This window comes from Gadus chalcogrammus, chromosome 17 (genome assembly GCF_026213295.1).
Source record: "Gadus chalcogrammus isolate NIFS_2021 chromosome 17, NIFS_Gcha_1.0, whole genome shotgun sequence".
NCBI lineage: Eukaryota > Metazoa > Chordata > Actinopteri > Gadiformes > Gadidae > Gadus > Gadus chalcogrammus.
Genome location: NC_079428.1, coordinates 12,328,175 through 12,352,027, shown reverse-complemented (window position 1 = coordinate 12,352,027; position 23,853 = coordinate 12,328,175). Strand labels below are relative to the sequence as shown.

Below are 23,853 nucleotides of genomic sequence, written 5' to 3'. Positions count from 1 at the left end.
TTGACTATGAAGAGCCATCATCAATGGAACTCTGATAACATGATCAAACATGGACCAAAAGCGTAGATCCACTTACTTTTCCCCCACGGAATTGGAAATTCTAATGAACGCGTATGCCGAACAGTTACCCATTTTAACAAAAAAAAGCAATTCCGCCGCGGCAGCGAGAGCGCGAGAGAGAGCTTGGCAGTAAATATTTCAATATGTCACCCCTCCACCACGCTATACTGTAAAAACACATGTTCAAGTTGAATGATAATGCATGAATTTATTCTTTATTCTGCCAGGATATTTATTTAAGGGGGGAGGGGGGGCATACAAGTCTTTTGGCCATAGTGGATCCAGAGCTGTTCCGGAGCATTTCAGCACCTCGGGCTACAGCGCAGGGTTGCCAGGTCCTGCAAAAAACGTCCTGCCCACATACCGTTCAAAATCCACCCAAAATGTCCTACAAGCAGCCCAAATAAAAAAGATATTCCACTTTGGCCAATGTTTTGAAAGTAATAATATTTGAGGGAATATTTTTTATTGTTTAAGCAGCGAAATGCATTGTGTGTGTGTGTGTGTGTGTGTGTGTGTGTGTAACACGCTATTTTATGTTGAAATGCGACGTAATCCAGGGTTCACGAAAACGTACTGTCAACGTATGCTTTTGTCGACTAGGTTGGCTCTCAGATATACGTGTTTCTAACAAGATGATATCATTAAAGGTTACATAAAGTAACGGTTTAATAACACAAACGCAGGAAACACGTGAGCTGCTAGTTTAGCGAAAGCAGCGTCCCTAGCAACCTGACGTCGTTGAAACATGCGAGCGAGCCGATAAAATCTTCCTTATAACTATAAAACTAAAGATCAGACACAATCACTGACTGAAGATTATGCAAGTAAAAAGTATATTTTTCGCTAGAAACGTTATTAGAAACACGTTTAACGGTGAATCGGTCCTAAAATATTGCATTTCCCATTCAGATAATAAAGATTAATAAAGATCATACACATTCACTGACTGAAGATTATTCATGGAAAAAGTACATTTCTCGCTAGAAATGTCATTAGAAACACGTTTAATGGTGAATCTGTCCTAAAATATTGCATTTCCCATTCAGTTAATGCTGCGATTTGCGTATGATATGAACGCAAAATGGACGCATCCGCCCTCCACAGTGGTTAATGCTGGGTTTTGCGTATCATATGCACGCGAAAGGGTAATTTGGCGTATGTACTGCACGCATTTTGAAAGTGTCAAACCGTGCGATCTGTACGCATATTGGTGAGACTGGGTTGTTTTCACACTTATTCACTCTGGCCTCCAGCTGCAGCTACTTCACTTTGCATTGTCTCACATTCTGTTGACCGTTGTTCCCTAAACTCTTATCCTTAATCCCTTATCCTCTCTCAATATGCTTGCTCTTGTAACATTCATGGATTCAAACCCCAAATAACTTCTCCTTTCATAATGAACCACATATCAGAAATAATAGAGGCATTACCACTCCATTACATGTATAATATTATTCCCATTTCTCCATATTCTCTTTTGCTAAACAGACATTTATCCTGCTCTGCCTCATCTGTCCCATTCCATTTGTTTTCTCAAACGCCTCTTTGTTAGGGTTGTCTGCCCTTCACACATCAATAAGGCTGTTCCCAGATATAAGATTGAAAAAAAGATATCCTCTAAAATTCTCTCATTTCCCTTTCAACATTTTGAACAAATGCATAAACATGTAGCAAAGGTTATATCATTAAGACCACAATCCCGACATTCCTAATTGATAAATGCTCTATTTGAGTTCCACACGCTGTTATTGTAGACCCCGCCCTGTAATCTTGGGTTGTTGTGCGGGTTCCAGCCCACAACTCTAAGAGCTGGCTTTGTTCATCTGTCAATCAGCTCCGCCCCGCTGTGATGCAGTTGTTGCGTGTTTCTCAAGCTCCCTCCCAAGTATTCTTGACCCCTAGGTCACCTACTAATATCACAACTCCCTGTATGGATAGATTTTTTGAATATGAGCTACTGATTCATATTAAAGAGACCAGACGCCGCTATCTCATCCCCAAATCATTCTGTGCCCAAATTAATGTTTACATCACTTCCGGGGGGAAGTGATGCAAACTTCAGTCCAAAATCCTTCATTTTAGAAGTCTTTTTTTTTATCTGCCTTTGACTTTATTCATTCATTAACACCTCAAAAACATTTAAAGCAGTATTAATTTGTCATTATTATCTTGTTGAACAAATGTTTTAAAATGGATTATGGCGGAGGCAAAGCAAAACATAACCTTCAGGGATGTCCAAAAACACATCATCCTAGTGCGTCCCCAGGAAGAAGATCAAATGTCATTCCTTGGTCAGTCGAAAAAAACGTTTTTGTTGAACCAACATCAAACGTATTCATTTTACAAGCTTATCTTGTTAAACCAAATGTTTGGATTTATAAAATGATATTTTGGAATGAACTTTTTGCCGAAGAAAGGAGAACCAACTTCCAGGTTGCCGCACACAAATACCTGGGCCTAGTCTGTCCAAAGAAGAATTAACGTCATCCCTGGGTCAATGGCAAATAAAACTTTTTATTGAAAGAACATCATCAATTACATAGGTGTAAACCAGCAAAACTGCCTGGGTGACAACACAACGGAAGGAAAAATGACTGCACAAGCTGCATAGTTTCAGTGGTTGCAGCATCTATATTAATCGCAATGGCAATGCTAGAAAACGCTCCATATACTAAGAAACAAAACATTATTTGCATTTACTTAGCCTATGAAAAACAAACGTGTGTGGGTTTCTGTGTGTGTGCACACGTATGCGTGTGTTTTGCTACAATCGACACAGAGACACTGTGGAACCAGAGCCCCTTAACTCAAAATCAAACCCAGGGAGGAGGTCCTCCTGGGTGAAGGTGCACTGAAAGGTGTGGATGTGTGTCAGTGTGTCTGAGGACACTCTGTAGAAGGACAGAGTACCAGCAAGCCGGTCCAGGTACACTCCTACTCTGTTAGAGCCAGAGGAGAGGTTGTGCTGGGCAGAGGAAATGTCATCAGAGGGGGTGAGACGGATGACTGTTGGTCTACTGTAATACCATGCAATGTAATAATCACCACCAGTATCAACAAGGACCTGATAGTCATCATATAAGTCATCAACATCACCAATGTCAACAAGGTCCTGATAGTCATCATAAAAGTCATCACCATCACCAAGGTCAACAAGGTCCTGATAGTCATCATAAAAGTCATCACCATCACCAAGGTCAACAAGGTCCTGATAGTCATCATAACAGTCATCACCATCACCAAGGTCAACAAGGTCCTGATAGTCATCATAAAAGTCATCACCATCACCAAGGTCAACAAGGTCCTGATAGTCATCATAAAAGTCATCACCATCACCAAGGTCAACAAGGTCCTGATAGTCATCATAAAAATCATCACCATCACCAAGGTCAACAAGGTCCTGATAGTCATCACCAAAGTCAGCACCATCACCAAGGCCAACAACATCCCCATTGTAATCACTAAGGTCAACAACATCCCCATTGTCATCACCAAGGCCAACAACATCCCCATTGTCATCACCAAGGTCAACAACATCCCCATTGTCATCACCAAAGTCAGCACCATCACCAAGGCCAACAACATCCCCATTGTCATCAGCAAGGTCAACAACATCCCCATTGTCATCACCAAGGTCAACATCCCCATTGTCATCACCAAAGTCAGCACCATCACCAAGGTCAACAACATCCCCATTGTCATCACCAAAGTCAGCACCATCCCCATTGTCATCACCAAAGTCAGCACCATCCCCATTGTCATCACCAAAGTCAGCACCATCACCAAGGTCAACAACATCCCCATTGTCATCACCAAAGTCAGCCCCATCCCCATTGTCATCACCAAAGTCAGCACCATAGTCCCCATCAGCATCATCATGGCAAGAGGGGGTGGGTATGTCTCTATTTTTATCACTGCACTTGGCAGAGGCACGGTCACCATGAAACTCAAGACTCCAGGACTTGCTGTTCCTTCCAAGCCTGCTGTCAACACTCCCTCCTCTCCTTGTATTTTCTCTGTATGTCACTCCAAAAGAAACCTCTCCTTTCCACTCTACCTCCCAGTAACAGCGGCCAGTCAGAACCTCTCTACACAACACCTGGCTAGAGGAGTCAAGTTCCTCTGGGTGATCAGCATATGACTGCTTCTCCTCCACCTCTGTCACCTTTGTGTTGTCTTTAGAGAGAGTGAGTCGTTTGTTGGCTGTGTTTGGGTCCATGGTGAGTTTACAGGCATCTGACAGGGGAAGAAAACATGATTAGGCTCCTAAACCACAAAGAATGATCAACACATTTTAGTCATTTTAGGTCAAAGTTACTGTGAGCAATATTCAAGAGCAAGTAAACCGTTAAAAAAAGTGATTGCGATTTAGCGCATCTTTTAAAGTCTGTTTCTAACGTGCCATGAGCTGAGGACCATGAGGACATTCAAAATTATAGATTAATATTCGTAACTTTGTTTTAGTAGGATATGCTAGACCTTTAATAAGTTAAATCAGCAGTAGGCTATGTCTGGATGACAGGATGATTTGGTAAAGCAGTTTCCCCGGGAGATGCGGAAGCAAAATTTACCTGTGTTTTAAGGTTGTTGAGTAAGAAAGACATCATAACCTAACTTTCATCAACATTTATATAGCCCCAGTTCTGCGCACACATAGACCATTAAGCCAGGGTGTTAATCCTAATCTTATTCTACCCTTAATGTCTGCAATACGATTTCAATCGCCCCTGTCAGACGGGGCGTCCCATTTTATATTGTTGCAGTGAAAGAGCTAGCTCCCATTTCAGCGCCTTCTCCATCGTAGGCTTGTGCCTCATTCTTAAGCACATCCCAGTGGCTGACGTCAAATCAAGTCCTCTAGCCTAAAAAAAACAGCAGTGGACACAATGGCATCTCTCATCTGTACCTCAGATGGTCACAGAAAGTATGTGCCGACCGATTTTCCCCGACAGGGCCAAACTGGCAATGATTGCTCACACCATCCCTGAGTCCAGTGTTCCAGCAGGAGGGGATTCATAAAAATGAAAATTTTCCGAAAATGTCCCAAAAGCGCACTTTCGGTTTTTGGCCGAAATACTTCCATCACCGAAACAACAATTTGTGATGACGCAAACAAAAAGCGCGGCCAGCATACGCTTGTCTGGATAAGCGCCAATATGTCTGCGGTGTGGACGTTTTTCAATGTTTCTGAGAAAGACCCACGCAAAACGATTTGCAAAAATTCCAATGCCTTGATTTTAATGAAGTTAGTACACAGTCATAGCTATAAGGTCAGTTACTGAGCGGCCCCTCCTAAAGTGGTACAGCCGAGGTGGGCCTTGAACTGCGATTGGTCAAAAAGACGTAACAGCTAATGACAACATTGAACTCTCATGCAGGCTCGAACAGAGTGACACACAAACACACACGCTGACGGCTGGTGGTGATTTTGGGTGGGTGGGCTAACGAATGCATTACATTTATCAATACTTCACAGGGCTCCCAGACGCCATGAGGTAACCTTTATATCTCTGTTCATAACTTTCATATAATGTGAATGATTTTTAAACAAGAATAAGGTGTAGAGAAATGTGTGTCTTTATTTGAAGCACAATTATAAATAAAAAGAAAAATAAGGTGTTTAAAGTGCTTCACTGAGCTGAAATTGAACATTTTGAACTAAACCATTAAGCAAAAAAAAAAAAAAAAGTGCTTAAAGTATTAAACAATTAAAAATGTTGACCGGTCTCCCTTTGCGCAAAATGCGGCTGTAGGGGATCACACTCTTTGGTAGAGAAAACTAATTTAGCCCAAATGGGAAGCATATGAAGGGGGCGTGTCAGGGCACCCGTCAATCAAACGTCAATGGAAGCTTACGCTACTGTGCTTGGTCTAAATTAAATTAGCCCAAATGGGGGCGTGTCACGACCCCTGTCAATCACAATAAAATGGCCGCTTACGCTACTGTGCTTGGGCTGAATGACTTTAGCCCAAATGGGAAGCATAGGAAGGGGGCGTGTCACGATACCTGTCAATCAAAATGTAATGGAAGCTTACGCTACTCCGCTTGGGCTAAATACATTTAGCCCATTCACAGGAAAAAAAACAAGATATATCATATATCCTGGGTTTTTCTGTAACTTTTTGGTGCTGTTGCTGCTTTAGGTTCTACCAAAATTTAAAACAATATGTTCTAAGGTTTTTAATAATATCTTTTCATTTTTACTGTAAAAGGTAGGGAGGGCTAAGCTCTGTTAGCCCATTTACACCAGCCGTCTCTGCAAACACACAAACACTTTTAAGGAGTTTTTCACCCGCTCCGTACCCTTGCTTGCCCCAACAAATTTGTGCGCTGTGCTTGTTGTTTTGTTTCCGGTGTAGCTAGATCCGGTATGGTGTTGTCGTTTTGCTAACGTGATTAGTTGTTGCTAAACAGCAAGTGAAAAAACTACTAAGTATTTGGCTAAGTATGCTTAGCCAAAAGAGAGTTAATCGCGCATTAAAAAAATGACCGCCGTTAAAATTGATTTACGTTAACGCCGTTAATAACGCGTTAATCTGACAGCACTAATAATAATATCTATCTTGTATAGCACATTTCTAGGACCCAAAGCACTCCACAAAAGAGAAAAATTAAGTAAAAGGGCTCAGAAAAACTAAACAAAAGAAAAAAAGGATTCATGACAACTGCCAAATTTGCTGGCCGGCTTTTCCTCAAAGCCCTCTCTTTAAAGTGTGGTCCTTTGGAAGCTTCATTTCAAGGGCTACGTAGCCCTACGTCTTGGCCCTAGCCCTTAACAGAAATGAGAATTGGGACAGCCCTACCCCTACAAGAACAAGGGGGAGGGGTAAGGGGAAGGGGTAAGGGGTGGAATGGGATCGTGCCTTACACTTCTTTAGAGCTGGTTTCAGCCTCCGCGCTCCACCGTGCTCCACACTGGGGGGGGGGAACAAAGTGAGAGCAGCATGTTGAAACATTCATCTTCAGAATATGTCGTCTCATCACTTTCTACGCAACATGAGTTACAGCTGCCTTTTCAAACCACTTCATCTAGCAGCGGCTTGAAACTTTGAGGAAGAGACTTTGTCCCTGAGTGGTGAGCTGAGCTCTCCATACCTGAGAGTGTCCAGTCTCCAGCGTGGATCCTTAAGTCCAGCAGAGAGCAGTGCAGCTCCTGAGTCTCCTGGGTGATTGTAGCTCAGGTCCAATTCTCTCAGATGGGAAGGGTTTGAGCTCAGCGCTGAGGCCAGAGAAGCACAGCCTTCCTGTGTGATCAGGCAGCCAGACAATCTACACCCACACACACACATATTATATTCACATTTGAATTTACTTCGGTAACTTATTCAATAAATAGAAATATGTTAAAGATCCCTTATCATGCTTGTTTTGTTTTAATAATTGCAATTGGGGTGCTACTAGAATAATGTTACATGCCTGTATGTTAAAAATGCCCCTTATTATTCTCAGTGGCGGTCTTAACATAGAGGCATAGGCCACGGCCACTTGGTAGGGGGGCCCCAAACTAACCTAAAAAAAAGAAAATAAATCATATACATATTTTTTCTTTTTTTAATACACAAACAGAGACGAAGCAAGACGAGTCTAAACACGAAAATAAAAGTAAGGGTTAGGAAAAGGGTGACAAAGTTACAAAACGGCTCAAATAAAAAGCTAAAAGACGCCAATTAGTATTTGGCAACCCTGCCAAAGATGACACACTTTTTTTTTTGCACATGGGTTTGTTTGTAGAATGATTGAAATATCAATCTCAAGTGCAATGCAAATTGCAACCTCACTCACACATACAAAGTAAATTATTCATCTTAGCAATTTTTTTCGCTAAGTATATGGCTGTTTGTGATGTTTTGCTAAGTATATGACTGTTTGGGGGGGGCTTACCCTAACTAATTGTTTTGCTGGATATATTGATATTGATTTCATCTTAAAAAACAAGAATAAACAGTGCTGATTTTCCTGGTATTTTGGCAAAGACAAGTGTTATCTGAAACCTTATTCTCTTTTGGGTTACATTGTAACTATTAGTTTGTGTAGTGCTACACTTTGAGAGTTCTCTGCTTTCCATCTTTATTTTGGACAAAAGAAGTGTATGCAGGGTTTAAAGGGGAAGTTTCTTTTTTTCTCATCTCCAACCTTTACTCAGGTTGGAAGATTAGCTTTACCTGCCTATCCACCATTCAGTCTGTAATTTCTTTTTTTTCTGTTCTCTTTTAAAGACCGGATGAGGTGGGCCCCATTAGGGGTGTGCATTGGCACTGCCCTCACGATTCGATTACAATTAACCAGGTAACAATTAGATTCAATTCGATTCTACGATGCATCAAAATTCTACTGCACACAATAGGGCAAATTTTTTCACCTTCCACTCCCAAACCTACTGCAATTAAATGCCAGGCTTTGTCCTTTCTGACATTGTCCTTATAAAAAGGATGATATATTTCATAAATTATTTTATGTTGCTCAACCTCGACAATCAGTCTCTCGTCGTCCATGTTGCCGACCCTCTGAGACCCTTTGATTGATTGACTGCTGACTGGGTGCCACCGGTCATGACGTTATGTTGATGCAAAGTTGTGATAGGCTAAATGAGCTGAGTATTATGTTTTATTTTGAAAATTTACCGGATGCTCTATGGCTTTTACTTTTTCACTTCCTGCCCGGCTCGATCTGCTCTGTTGAACGGCTCGCGTCAAAAATAGAAGTGCTACGGAATGGTAGCGCTGCGGCGCGCTGCGGCGCGGTGCGGCGCGGCGCGCCACTCCTGGGACGCTGCTGAGCCGGTGGAAATGGTTTCATTGATTAGAGTGGCAGCGATCAGCAGCCGTTCTGCGGCGCAGCCGTTCCGCGGCGCTTACGTCCCCGGTGGTAATCAGGCTAGTGTTGTTGTTGTTGTTAGCTAGCTCTGCCGCTCAGCATGTACTTTACAACTCTATTGTCCACTCGAGGCCCGAAAATAAACAGCGACATAATCGATATGGTACGTTGCCGCATCGATGCTGAACCGTGCATGTCCCGCATTGCGATGCATCGCCGAATCGATTATTGTTGACACCCCTAGGCCCCATGCATATCTTCGTCTTGGGCCCTCAATTTGCTAAATCCGCCACTGATTATTCTTACACTGTTCATTTCTGCAAAACCAATCATTCAAAAATCTTCAGATTTGTATCATGTCGCTTTAAGGCCTTTAAGGGCGCGTATACTCCCCTTGCTCGGACTACGATTTATCTAGTTTAGCAGACGAAAACCTGCATACATACGTCATCATATGTCAACAGTCTAAAGCAAAGTGAAAAGTCGAAAAAGCTTTATATCACCCCTTTAACTATACGCATATGTTTCTTACAGTCTCCTGATATTAATCCTGTGGTGTAACTGACCTGAGGGTTTCCAGTGTACAGTGTGGACTCCCCAGTCCAGCAGAGAGCAGCTTCACTCCTGAATCCTGCAGATCATTATTACTCAGGTCCAGCTCTCTCAGACTAGAGGAGTTTGAGCTGAGAACTGAGGCCAGCGCTTCACAGGATCTCTCTGACAGATGACAGCCATTCAGCCTCCACACAAAATAAACAGGATCATTTTAAAATGCATTGTTAGAATTTAAAACACAACGCTGGACTTCTTTACATGGTGAATACTGATGAATTACACATTTAAATGAGAAAAGTTTGATGTCCGATGGATGGTAGAATATTGAACAAAACTTAACCATACTGTCTGACTATATGTTAATGAGTAGATTAAGAATGTAATACAACAGTCGTACACCATATACCATTCTGGAAAAACTGAAAGATAATGTAGACCTTATACTTTCAAGGCAAAATGAAAATCTAAATATAGGATTTTCAGAAGAATAACTCAAAATATGTATGATATTTATAATTTAGATTTAAATGGATGTCAATTTGTTAAAAGTCTTTTGATTTGAACATTGGGGTGTAACTGCACATTGAGTAAAACTAACTTGAGAGTTTTCAGTGTACAGTGTGGACTCCCCAGTCCAGCAGAGAGCAGCTTCACTCCTGAATCCTGCAGATCATTCGTACTCAGGTCCAGCTTTCTCAGACTAGAGGAGTTGGAGCTGAGAACTGAGGCCAGAGCTTTGCAGCATCTCTCTGACAGATGACAGCCATTCATCCTTCACAAAAATTAAACAGAAGATGTTAGGAACTAAACTAAAATGATGCATCATATATTCCTTTGCATCCACAAAATCCGAAGCATCGATAGTTGTCAATAATAATAATAAAAAAAACATTTTCTATACTCGTGCAGCTGTGAATTCATGTATTGTAATTTATTGTCTGATGTGACTTTTAGGGTTATGATAATGGTGTGTTCCAGAATCCTCGAACACCAGACTTCCGAGTCAAAAGTCGAAGATCTCCCAGCCTTCTTGCGGCATTTCTCGAAGGCACACCCCCTTATTGTCTTCATCTTTCTAAAATCTGAGAGTAGACCGAGAGCAATGATGACACTTTTTTTTTTGTATTTGTACCACTTAGGTCTTTTTAATGTTGATTTTAAATGCTCTTACAAACTTGATTACATTGCTACTTTATTCCGGTCACCAATTTATACATTGCATGGTCTTGCTGTGCGTGCAATACAATGTAAAGTTGCGTTGTTTGTTTCCGGACTGGTGTGCTAAAGAGGCTAATGTAGCTAAGAATAAACAACCACTAGCCAATTTCATGCCACAATCACAAAGACGAACAGGAACGCTATGAATGCTCCGAGACCGGTAGTGACTTCAAACGTGCAACTCGGAAGCATGGCATCTGATGATTCAGGAACACACCATAAGACCTATCTTTTAGCGTTCACCATGAATGACTCTAAAAGCAGTGCCAACATTTCAGTATTTTTTAACCATTCAGCGAACAAAAGGCAACAGGCTGATTAAAGTTTGTCTGCGGGTGTGTGTGCGTACAAGTGTGCATTTGTTTGCGGGGTGTGTATGTGGTGTGTGCGTGCAGTGTGTGCGAGTGCTGTGTGAGTGTGTGTGTGTGAGCTGCGGGCTGATTGGCACATGCGCACTTGACCAAGTGTGGAGGAGTAACTTGTCCGACAGACCTGCTATTATATAGTAGTACGATTGTGATGCGTGTTTTGTAATAGAGGTTATTAGTACACCTACAGAGATGTTTTTGAGGCTTTGACCACTGGCAGCAGCCTCAGAAGACCCTCCGCTGAAGCAGAGTATTTCTTCAGGTCAAACACGTCAAGCTTTTCTTCTGATGATAGTAAGATGAAGACCAGAGCTGACCACTGAGCAGGCGAGAGAGATTCTTTGGAGAGACTTCCTGATTTCAGGCAGTGTTGGATATTCTTCACTAGAGAATGGTCGTTCAGCTCATTCAGACAGTGGAACAGATTGATGCTTCTCTCTGGAGAGAGCTCTCCATTTAGCTTCTCCTTGATGTAAGACACTATTCCCTCAATGGTCAGAGATCTACTTCTTGTCTGTCCGAGCAGACCTCGTAGGAGAATCTGATTGGTCTCCAGAGATAGGCCCAGCAGGAAGCGGAGGAACAAGTCCAGGTGTCCGTTCTCACTCTGTAAGGCCATGTCCACTGCCTTCTGGTAGAGGAGGAGGAGTTTATCTTCCCCGGTGGCTGATTGTTCTTCTGAGAGTGGATTGTCACCAGTGTCCATGAAGGGCAGAAAGACATAAAGGGCAGCCAGGAACTCCTGGATGCTCAGATGGACAAAGCAGAATACCTTGTCCTGGTACAGCCCACACTCCTCTTTAAAGATCTGGGTGAACACTCCTGAGTACACTGAGGCTGCATTGATATCGATGCCACACTCTGCCAGGTCTGCTTCGTAGAAGATCAGGTTGCCTTTCTCCAGCTGGTTAAAAGCCAGTTTTCCAAGAGAAACAATTATCTCCCTGCTCTCTGAACTCCAGTGTGGATCTGTTTCAGCTCTCCCATGATACTTCCTGTCCCCCTGTATGGACAGAACCCTCAGGAAATAGATGTACATCCGAGTCACAGTGTTTGGCATTACTTCTCCTCTCTGGGATGTTTCGAAGAAGTCCTCCAGAACTGTAGCAGTGATCCAACAGAAGACTGGGATGTGACACATTATGTGGAGGCTTCGTGATATTTTGACGTGGGAGATGATTGTGCTGGCCTGCGCCTCCTCTCTGAATCTCTTCCTGAAGTAATCCTCCTTCTGATGGTCAGTGAACCCTCTCACCTCTGTCACCATGCCAACATACTCAGCAGGGATCTGATTGGCTGCTGCTGGGCGTGTAGTTATCCAGATGCGAGCAGAGGGAAGCAGGTAGCCCCTAATGAGGTTTGTCAGGAGAACATCAACTGAGGTGGACTCTGTGACATCAGTCAAGATCTGGTTGTTCTGGAAGTCCAGTGGAAGACGACACTCATCCAGACCATCCAAGATGAGGACAACTTGGAACCGGTCGTTTCTGCAGATTCCTGCTTCTTTGGTCCCAATAAAGAAGTGATGAAGAAGTTCCACCATGCTAAACTCTTTCCCTTTCAGTAAATTCAGCTCTCTGAAAGTGAAGGTAAATGTGAATTGTATGTCATGGTTGGCATTGCCTTCAGCCCAGTCCAGAGTGAACTTGTGTGTTAAGACGGTTTTACCAATGCCGGCCACTCCAGTTGTCAGTATTGTTCTGATTGGTTGATCTCGTCCAGGTAGGGGTTTAAAGATATCTTCACATTTAATAGGTGTTTCCTTCTTGGCTGGTCTTCTGGAAAATCTTTCGATCAGTCTGACCTCGTGTTCCTTGTTGACCTCTCCACTGCCTCTCTCTGTGATGTAGATTTCTGTGTAGAAGTCATTCAGCCCTGTTGGCTGTCCTGCTTTAGGGATTCCCTCAAACACACACCTGAACTTCTTCATCAGATGAGACTTGAGTTTATGTTGACACTCAACAGCAATCGCTTCTAAATAAGAAAAAACAGCAGACATTATATAGCAAGATAGTCTTGCATCTCTTCTATTGAGTTATACTGCTGTTGCTCTGCAATATATTTTTTAACATTCTTTAAGTTGAGACCCACAATGACCCTACATATCTGGATCAAACTATTTAACCTGATGCCCCCACAATAACCCTACATATCTGGATCAAACTATTTAACCTGATGCCCCCACAATAACCCTACATATCTGGATCAAACAATTTAACCTGATACCCCCTAAATAATCCTGCATATCTGGATCAGAACATTTAACATGATACCCTCACAATCACCCTACATATCTGGATCAAAACATTTAACCTGAAACCCCCACAATATCCCTACATATCTCGATCAAACCCAGTGTTTCCCCTATAATTATTGCCAGGCCTAGTGGTACGCAGAGAAAATACACTAAAAACAGACAATGCGCATGGGATGGCATAGTCTTTCCGTTTTGCGAAGGGCGTTAGTAATTTTATTCGCACCAAGGTCGGTTTTTTACAGCTCTTGCCAGAGAATTAATTTGACCAATCACATTTGGGTATCTTTGTTATCGTCACCACGACGGACACTGTACATATTGTAGGACAAGGCGGAGTTAACAGCCTATTTATGCCTTTCAACACAGTGTTCTTACTGCACCCATAGTGGGAAACGACAATCATAGACCTATAAGTATCGCTATATTTTATATGCATTGATCATTTATCTGGATGTTTTGAGTTATAAAACAAACCTTATCATAACCCCCCTCATCCTAGAACAACAATATTTAATTCTTGGATTGAAAAGTTAAACCTTAGTATAATTGAATCCTCTCAATACATTCAATGTTTTTGTGAAAGGACGGAGCATAAGCTCGTCATCACTAGGCTATAGGTTGAGTATTCCAGCTGTCTTTTCACCGGCGCAATAATAGTTTTAAGTAATTCTAGTTATATATAGTGATACCATAATAGCAATATATAGTAGCCTAATATGCCGTGTATTTGCATTGCAGGTGTAAATTGTTGTTATTGTTAATCAGGCGTGACATGAAAAAAGCATTTGCTTAGGTTAGCATGAGTTTTGGAGAAAGATGATGAGTTATTTGGATGTCCTTCCCAGCTCTTTCTCTTTTCGGGGGCCATGTCACGTTAGCTAACCTGCATCAATACTATGACGCCCTTGAGCTTTTTCTCTCTGATACGCATTCATTTAAAGGGACTCATTTATACTTATTATAGAATTTTTATTTCATTCATACTTTTTATGCATTCTTTATATTATTGTTATTGTTGTTATTATTTATTGTAATTTTTTGTTTTGGCCTAGTGGGGGTCCTAGCCTGCCTGGCCGGCCTGTACAATAATAGGAGAAACACTGAAACCATTGAACCTGATAGTGTATTTTATACGTTTTCTAAATAAAAGTATATTCTCTTTTTTCTTAGGTTTCTCACTGCTCTGTTTGCCAAATAATAGTTTTCTCAGTTTTCTATATTAGAGTCTCTTACCGCCCCACAGTGTGTCAGCTAGTATGTCCTGGTTCATCTCCATCAGGCAGAGCTTTGTGATGTCTACCACTCCCTCTATGGCACGCCTCCTCTGCTCCTCGTTCTTACCAACCTCCTCCACCTCCCTCTGACTCTCTGAGCATTGTGGGGAATGTAGGAAGAGAACCGTCCAAAGCTTCTTCAGCTCCTTGTCTAGAAAAGCGTGTGCAATCTCCTCAGCCATCTGGAAGAGAATGAATATCAAGGAGAACTTTACTCTGAACTAACTGACGACATCAGAAGCATCTGTCCTGGATTCACGTCCTGCTTGTCTAAAGAGGGAAGCCTGGAGAACATTTACACACCTTGATCAGCTCTGTTTCCTGCTGTTCAGACCGAGCACTGGTAACATTTGACTTCTCCTGGTGTTTTCTGCGGAGAACACACACACAGGTTCTATTAAATGTATCTCCTACACATCATTACCAGTATAGTTTGATAATAACCAACTGGTCTGTGTCCATTGTTTGTGTAGGAGTCATGTATAGAAATGATCATCTGTCAAACAACACACTGTTTATTAACTATACAGAGTGGCGGTTTTAGGCATGGGCGTTCAGCCGCCCGTTGCGCCATATTTGTGGAGGGCGCCAAATTACTTAGAGGGCACCACGAGCAGTTAAGAAAAGAAAAAATCATCCGCGCCGCTAAGTGGTTTTCTATGAAGTACCGTAACATTTTGTGGGGATTGGGGAATTGGCATATTGGTGCCCCCTCTGTCTTACCCGGGGCGTAACTGGACGTAGAGCCGCTACTGACTATACATCAGTTCATTCATATCACTGCATTCAGTTGACATTATGGGCCCTATTTTAACGGTCCGAAACGCAAGTGAGAAGCGCGAAACGCAAGTTGCTTTGTGGGCGGATCTCTGGCGCTGTTTCTATTATAGAGTGGCAAAGTCAAGCCCCTTCTGGTAGAGCCCATGGTACCTATAACATTGAAAAATATGAGTGGGTTTCAAAGGAGAGGAATTAATTATCTTCTGGTCCCGGAAGATAATGCCCCGGATTACACATATGTTGTTTGGGGATTTAAAAGATAATTTTTCATGCAAAGAAAACTAAACATTTTCGTGAAGAAGTTTGATAATGTTAGGTTTTTTCCAAAGGGAGGATAAAAGCATCAAAAGAGGTGAAAACCATTATTATATAAGTTGGGGCAAGTGGAGAGTTTCAGTTATGCCGATAACTGTCGGCATAACTTGTCCACGCCAGTCGCAGGGAGCGTGACGGCACATACGAGACATGTAGTCTTTCTCATTGTGTTTTCTCTACAGCCTTTAACTGAACAATTGCACAATAACCGGTCAAATTATCATTTAATTCCACAAACAACATTTCTGTAATCCGGGGCATATAAAGACTGGGACCAGAAGATAGGCTAATTGAGAGACGCCGAGATCGTTTAATGGCCTGTGGCATGTGCCACCGCGACCACTGACATACCATGGCATATGCCGTTTTGAAACGGTAACTGCCGTTCTGAAACGGTAACTGCCGTTCTGAAACGGTAACTGCCTTCGCGACCACTGACATACCATGGCATATGCTGTTCTGGAACGGTAACTGCCGTTCTGAAACGGTAACTGCCGTTCAGGTGGAACGGCATATGCCATTCTGGAACGGTAACTGCCGTTCCCAACAATGGTATGTTGCATAACTCCTCCGTATAATTTCAAGACAGGTATTGCCGTAAATTTGAAGCTATATATATTTGAAGCTTTATTGACACTATATAACAACATAACGCCGTAAATAAAGGCAAGGCAAGGCAAGGCAACTTTATTTATGTAGCACTTTTCATAGACAAGGCAGACTCAAAGTGCTTCAAATATAAACATTGTCATACAATAAAATAAAATAATAGATAAGTAAAAGAAAACATATGCAAAGAAATGGGTAAATAAAGGGATTTACACGTTTCTCTCGTCCGTGCTGATATTTCCGATCTGTTTGTTGTTGTCTTTTGTAATGACAGATGCTTTTGAAAACAGCCGGACTTGCTCCGGTGACGGTAGTTAGCCTAGCCACAGGTCTGTTTAGGTGGCTATAGAACTATAGTCTATTGCTGCGTTCCAATATCCATACTATCCGCAGTCATTAGTTTGAGTGCGTAGTGCGTTGCAATTAAGATCAGGGCGAAAGGAAGTGTAGTGAAAGGACCCGGATTGTATACTCAAAACGAGCCAATGCCGGCGCATTTTCTTCAATAGGTCCATGCATTTTCCACATATCCTGCATTAATGGAGTCATTTTGTAGTTTTAATAGCTTTATAACTACTACGTGTAAAGAGTTCACCGTTCAAAGCGAGATGTTTATTGCGGTTGCGATCGTAGTTTCCGGTTATTGCACCACAGTGCCAGGTCCCTATATCTACCATGGGGTGGCACTGTCATCCATTTTTCCACTTTCCAGTTTTATCAAGATGTTCTAGTAGCGAAGCCTATAATATAGCCTACTGTATGACTGCTTCAGCTCATAACCATTCAATAGGCCAAATATTAAGTTTTGCATTTGTCCTTATTGGTGTTTAACCAAATAATTTAAGTTGGCCTACAGGTTCCTATCATTTAACTCTGATCCAGTGTCATAAACCTTTCTATATCGACATGATCCAGTGGTATCATGGCATACAGGCCAAAAGTTTTTCCGCTGTCAAGCCAATTATGTTAATCGGAAGTTCCATTTCCTACTGGAACCACCGTTTTTCCGCTGGCATGCCACTCATGTAAAATGGTATTACCAGTTTCTACTGGCACCTACCGTTTTTCCGCTGGCATGCCACTCATGTAAAATGGTAATTACCAGTTTCTACTGGCACCTACCGTTTTTCCGCTGGCATGCCACTCATGTAAAATGGTAATTACCAGTTTCTACTGGCACCTACCGTTTTTCCCCTGGCATGCTACTCATATAAAATGGTAAGTACTAGGGATGTGCATTTCTGGCAAAAATACTTTTCAATATTCGCTGAGAAGTATTCGAATAATATTCGAAAATCGGTCAATCAAGAACCCCCGACGCACGCACGGGTTGTGATCAGTTAAGAGGTCATTCTTCTGCCACTTAAGGGGGAACAAAAGGCTTGATAGCTGGGCGGAGCTAAGTCTGCCTCAGCTACCATGCCCATTTAAGGGCTAGCAATTGTTAGCGTCAGCTGCAGCATCAGGACCCGGGAAACAAAGACTAAAGGTACGGCCACACCAAACGCGTTACCCGCGTATGACGCGTATAAAATCGGCAATTTTTCCATAGGGAACCATTGGTTTACGCGCGTATGAGGCGCGTACATGCGTAAAAGCAAAATTGTACTCGCGTTAGGGGCGTATGAGGCGCGTATATATACGCGCGTACATATACGCGCGTACGCGAGGAGTTCAAAAAATTGAACTTTTTACGCTCATACGCGTGATACTTAGCCGCAATAGCCAATCAGCGTGGAGCTTGACCCGACGTCACTGGCAGAGAGTAGTGACCCTTGCACAGAAGCATACGGCCGACATCTTTCTTTATTCTGGGTGGAAATAGTAACATAGTTACGCCATTAAATGCGTTTATTTTAGTTTTTAGCGAGAAATGTGCATTTTACTTTCATAATGTTCACTCGGTGAATGTGAAGGATGTTTGGTTTGATAGTTATGACGAAGAGTGAACGCTCGGTTCACTTGCATGGACAGAGTCTCTGGTTGCTAAGCAACCTCAACGTCTTGGCGGACTATTTCTCTGCCGATCAACACTACGAATGCTGGAAACACACCAGACACACCATGTGAAGTTATTTAACCCGATTATTGTTATTTATATCCGAGATTATTTAATCTAACCCGATCCAAGCTCTATCATGCACCCAAACACGGCGGCGTTTGGGTTTCCTTCCTCGGACTCCTAAATCCAGCGCAGCCACAGGCGCGTAGCTGTGTACGTAGGACCATTTTTGACACAAAATGGTCAAGCAACATTTTAGCTGCGTTAGGGGCGTATGAGCTGCGTATGGTACGCGCTTGGTGTGTTCGCACCTTAAGGGAGTCTCTCTGCGGGAGTCCCTCGAGGAAGCCCGGGGAGGCCACCTGCCCTATTTTAGCTATGTGTCGTACTTCAATCATTGTCAGGAATTCTACCCGTAGACGGCGTTACCATGGCTCCTCTGCTCGGCGCAGTAACCCGTCTAATCTGTGCCATCCACCTACCCTTGCTTCCACTGACCTTGAGGTGTTGGGAGGACTCTGGAACTGCCAGTCGGCGGTCAAGAAGGCGGACTCGATTTCAGCCTACGCGTCCCTCATGACCCTTCACTTCTTGGCCCTGACAGAGACCTGGATCACTCCAGAGAACTCTGCTACTCCTGCTGCCCTCTCCACCGTCTACTCATTCTCGCACACCCCTAGACCATCCGGGCGAGGAGGGGGGACCGGACTCCTCATCTCGCCCATGTGGTCCTACCAGGTCCTTCCACTAGAACACTTGGCCAGATCTGCGTTTGAACACGCATTCAAGGTCACCCTTCCTATCAAGCTCTCCATTGTGGTGATCTACCGTCCTCCAGGTCCCCTCCGTGACTTCTACGACGAGATGGATGCCCTCCTCAGCTGCTTTCCTGAGGATGGCACCCCCCTCGTTATCCTCGGTGACTTCAACATCCTGCCAGAGAAGTTGCATTCACCTGAACTACAAACCTTTTCGCCACCTTTGACTTAACACTATCCCCTTCTCCTCCCACGCACAGGGCCGGGAGCCAGCTTGACCTAATATTCACCAGGTCCTGCGGCACCTCTGCTCTCTCCGTTACCCCGCTCCCCGTGTCTGACCATCACTGTGTTGAATTTTCTCCCCCCTTGAAATCCTCTCCCCCCTCCTCTCTAGTCCCCACATTGCCACCACTCACCGTAACCTCAAATCCCTCTCTCCATCTACGTTTGCCTCTACTATTCTGTCTTCACTACCTTCTATCGAACGATTCTCTCAACTATCTACAGATGAATCTTCAGACACTCTGCTATCCTCCCTCTCCTCCTCCTTGGATTCCCTCTGTCCCTTCCACTCCAGACCAGCGCGATTCTCACCCCCCCCGCCTTGGCTGTCCCATCCTCTGCGGACTTGTAGAACAGAGTTGCGAGCAGCTGAGAGGAAATGGAAGAGATCAGACTGTCCTAATGATCTATCTCACTATCTTTTCCTTCTTTCAGATTTCACCTCTTGTGTGGCAGCCACCAAATCTGCCATCTACCGGAACAAAATCAACTCAAAATCAAACAGGGAGAACAAGGAAACTGTTCTCCCTGTTCTCGTCCCTCCTCAACCCTCCCTCACCCCCACCTCCTTCCTGCCTCACTGCTGATGACTATGTTATCTATTTTACCCAGAAAGTAAAGGACATTAGCTCCTCTTTTATCCCTGCCTCCATTCTCCATTCTCCCTCCTCCCATCCCCTCCTCTGTCTTTACCCAATTTAGCCCTCTCACCTCTGACGAGGTCAACAGAATAATAACATCTAACCATGCCACCACCTGCCCCCTCGACGCTATCCCCTCCTCTCTCCTCCAGGATGTCTCAAGCGAGATCCTGCCATTTCTCACCTCAATTATCAACTCCTCCCTCACTTTGTTCCAGCGTCTTTCAAGACTGCCAGAATAAAGCCTCTCCTCAAAAAAACAACTCTTAATACCACCGACATCCAGAACTACAGACCGGTATCTCTTCTTTCATTCCTGTCTAAAACACTGGAACGCGCCGTTGCTAACCAACTGTCCTCCTATCTCTCATCTAACAACCTCCTTGACCCTCACCAGTCAGGTTTCAAGAAGGCACACTCCACTGAGATGGCTCTCCTCGCGGTGACTGAGTCCCTCCGTGCTGCCAGAGCCGCGTCCCTCTCATCGGTTCTCATTCTCCTCGACCTGTCCGCAGCATTTGACACGGTGAACCACCAGATCCTCCTTGCCACTCTTTCCGAACTTGGCATCGCTGAATCTGCTCTTTCCTGGTTCACATCCTACCTGACGAACCGCACCTATCAAGTGTCATGGAATGGCTCCTTGTCCAAACCTTGCACGCTTGAAACTGGTGTCCCTCAAGGCTCTGTACTGGAGCCTCTTCTGTTCTCCTTCTATACCAGATCTCTGGGCTCGGTAATTGAATCACACGGCTTTTCCAATCACTGCTATGCTGATGACACTCAGCTATTACTCTCTTTCCCCTCATCTGATAAAGCTTTGATTGCAACACGCATATCGGAATGTCTGGCGGACGTCAGCCCCTGGACAACTGCCCATCACCTAAGACTTAACCTCAACAAAACCGAGCTCCTCCTAATCCCAAGGAAAGATTGCCCACACATGGTCTTACTGGTCACCGTTGAGAACATCACTGTATCTCAATCTCCAACTGCCAGAAACCTCGGTGTGGTATCGGACAATCAGTTATGCTGCAACGCAAACATCACTGCGGTGGCCCGATCCTGCAGATTTTCATTTTACAACATCCGCAGAATCCGGCCCTTTCTCAAAAGGGAAGCAGCTCAGCTTCTAGTCCTGGCTGGACTTCCTGCCTCTGCAATTAAACTTTTACAGCGCATCCAGAATGCGGCAGCGCGCCTCGTGTTCAACCTACCGAAGTTCTCCCATGTGACCCCCCTCTTCAGGGACCTCCACTGGCTTCCTGTAGTAGCTTGCATCAAATTTAAGACGATGGTACTGGCATACAAGGCAGTCGATGGAACTGCCCCTGCCTACCTCCAAGCATTGCTAAAGCCACACACCCCAGCATGATCCCTCCGCTCAACTACCTCAGCTGGACGTCTGGTACCGCCATCGCTAAGAGCTAGCAAAGGCCGTTCAGCAAAGTCACAACTTTTCTCGGTTTTGGGACCTCAGTGGTGGAACGAGCTCCCTGCCGCTCTCAGATCCGCAGAGTCGCTCACTATCTTCTGAAAAAGACTCAAGACTCACCTGTTCCGAGTCCACCTCGACACTGCATAGCCACCCTCCCCCTTCTGGCCACCATTGTCGCTGTATTGTATTGTGTTGTATTGTATTGTATTATAGTACTTAACTGTGTAGCAACTGCAGTAGCTGCTATCATTGCTGTAAAACGGGGACTTGGTTAGCCTAGCGATTGTTGTACTTGCACGTGGTTCTATGAACATCCTTTCTGTACCGACAGCGATATATTAATGCACTTCTTATGAAAAATGTACTTATTGTAAGTCGCTTTTGGATAAAAGCGTCTGCTAAATTCCCTAAATGTAAATGTAAACACTCTGTGTTGTTTTCTCACGATCGAATAGCACGTCTTGATAGCAACACCAACTGCGCTATCCGCTGGGGCATTTAGACGAGGTCTACGCCGGTCACTAGCTTTATCGATAAGTAAGATAGTACTGTGTATCATTTGCGCCGGAACACGCCTCTGCTTTTCGAACCGACACGCCTTTCAGGACGCAAGTGTTGCTGCGGGGAAAAATCAGCTTTAGGCCGGGTGCAAACTAGCAACAATACATGCGTCGCTGTAGAAAGTCAATTGCGCTGGGTGCAAGATAGGACCCTCAGAATCCTTGTTTCAGGGTATCACAAGGACATGACGTGTTGTAAGTAAGTGTGAATAAATATGAGCACAAGTTTATCAACAGAATCTACGTATGGACATTGCTTATTTGCACACACTCACACACACGCTAGAAAACAAAAAGAGGCAGTAGCAATAGGACACAGGAAAAAAAAAATTGTATTCATTTTGGGGGCCCTAAAACATGTTAGACTCCTCCTAGCTCTCTGGATGGGTGTCCATCTTTAAACTAGAGGATGACCCATAGAGCGGTCATTCTTCATGGAGACACAAATTCTAGGCGAAACAAAGGGATCACAAATGAAAGTGGCCCAAATCAGAATTGAAAAGGTCTGATTAAATGTGATTTGTGCTGTTAACACATATGTGACTCTGATCTGAGTCACATATGTGCATTGGTCAACCGTTCCTTGCAGTGTGACCAGCCCTCAAAGCTTTTTCCACAAATAAATTCTCCCCCCACTGCCGATCCTTCACCACTGAAGATGCCTCCATCCATGCCTCCAAAAAAAATCTCACCTCTTCTCAATAGAACGATTTCCATCTTTAAAGGTAACAGGTGGATCCATAGAGTGGTCACTCTTCATGGAGACACAGCTGGGTCCAGGGGAGTCTGCTCTCTCCTTCTGGACTCTTCTAGAAACACAAGAACAAGGATTTATGGACGTTTGATAGAAGCTGTACTTTTATAATCTCTGATAAATCCTCACCTCTTTTCAATAGACCGAATTCCATCTTTAAAGGTAACAGGTGGATCCATAGAGTGGTCACTCTTCATGGAGACACAGCTGGGTCCAGGGGAGTCTGCTCTCTCCCACTGGACTCTTCTAGAAACAAGGGGAGAAACAAGAACAAGGAAGAGTTATGGATGTTTGATAGAGATGCTGTATTTGAATTACATCTGATGAGTCCTCATCTCTTCTCAAAAAACTGATTTCCATCAGGTGAGTTTGCTCTCTCCTGCTGCTCTGGGATTCAACACAACACAGCTTTTACTCAGACTAATGATGGAGTCATGCAATATCACTGCTGAGCTCTGAGAACAGTCACAGACAGTCACAGAGCCTCTTCTTACCTCTTAGCTTTGCTCTGGCAGCCATGTTCCCCAGACAGAGTGGTTTTAGAGGTAAGACCCCCCTCCTCTCCCTCCTCATCCATAGTAGACTGGAGACCTGGACACAAACACAACTACATATTGTTTCTATTTGAAGACCGAATGTGAAATCATGGCTCTCTGACACAGAAAAATGAACTTAAGGGGACAGGGAAACCGATCCGTTCCGGGTTCTGAAAATCCTCTTGAAGGCGAGGTTAAAGGGGAGCATGCATATTACAGATTACTAGGAGATATATTCTGTGTGGATAATATTACTATACTACTATTACAGCCCAAGGGAAGTGTTTTATGTACAGCACCTTTTTGAAACACATTTATTTTGATTTTATCTTCTTGGCTGTTTGTAAAATTGCCTTGATTGGGCTTCTACAAAGAGTTTGTCAGAAAAAGGCCCATTTTTATCGATCTCTCTTTGGTTTACCATTTACCAATAAAAGATTTTGATTCTATTTTGGTAGAAGGAGGAGGAACCTAAGCCAGTTGAAAGGTCAGCATGTTGAAGAGTTCTCCACCTACAAACACCAATGACCTCACCTGAAAGGAGAACACACATGCTGGATTTTAAAAGGATCAAAGCAGGTGGTCTTTCCTCAGGGAGCTGAAGTACTTTAGGGTAGTCGACATC

General features: G+C 43.7%; 1 protein-coding gene across 3 annotated transcripts in view; it reads right to left on the bottom strand.

Moving 5' to 3' along the window:
* Positions 1-930: 930 nt before the first annotated feature.
* The window catches only part of LOC130370520 (NACHT, LRR and PYD domains-containing protein 12-like), a 25,392-nt gene continuing 2,469 nt past the window's right edge, over positions 931-23,853 (bottom strand). The window contains exons 2-12 of one of the 3 annotated variants that reach the window (XM_056576269.1): positions 23,187-23,283; positions 22,822-22,938; positions 22,631-22,744; positions 14,854-14,920; positions 14,510-14,732; positions 11,208-12,993; positions 10,032-10,205; positions 9,445-9,618; positions 7,160-7,333; positions 6,933-6,979; positions 1,067-4,299 (exon numbers count right to left, since the gene is read on the bottom strand). In XM_056576269.1, the coding sequence (XP_056432244.1) occupies positions 2,828-4,299; positions 6,933-6,979; positions 7,160-7,333; positions 9,445-9,618; positions 10,032-10,205; positions 11,208-12,993; positions 14,510-14,732; positions 14,854-14,920; positions 22,631-22,744; positions 22,822-22,938; positions 23,187-23,269 (4,431 nt within the window). In that variant the 5' untranslated portion in view covers positions 23,270-23,283 and the 3' untranslated portion in view covers positions 1,067-2,827. Of the gene's footprint in view, positions 4,300-6,932; positions 6,980-7,159; positions 7,334-9,444; positions 9,619-10,031; positions 10,206-11,207; positions 12,994-14,509; positions 14,733-14,853; positions 14,921-22,630; positions 22,748-22,821; positions 22,939-23,186; positions 23,284-23,853 lie in introns of all 3 variants that reach the window. The other 2 variants (XM_056576267.1, XM_056576270.1) reach the window with 2 other exon arrangements.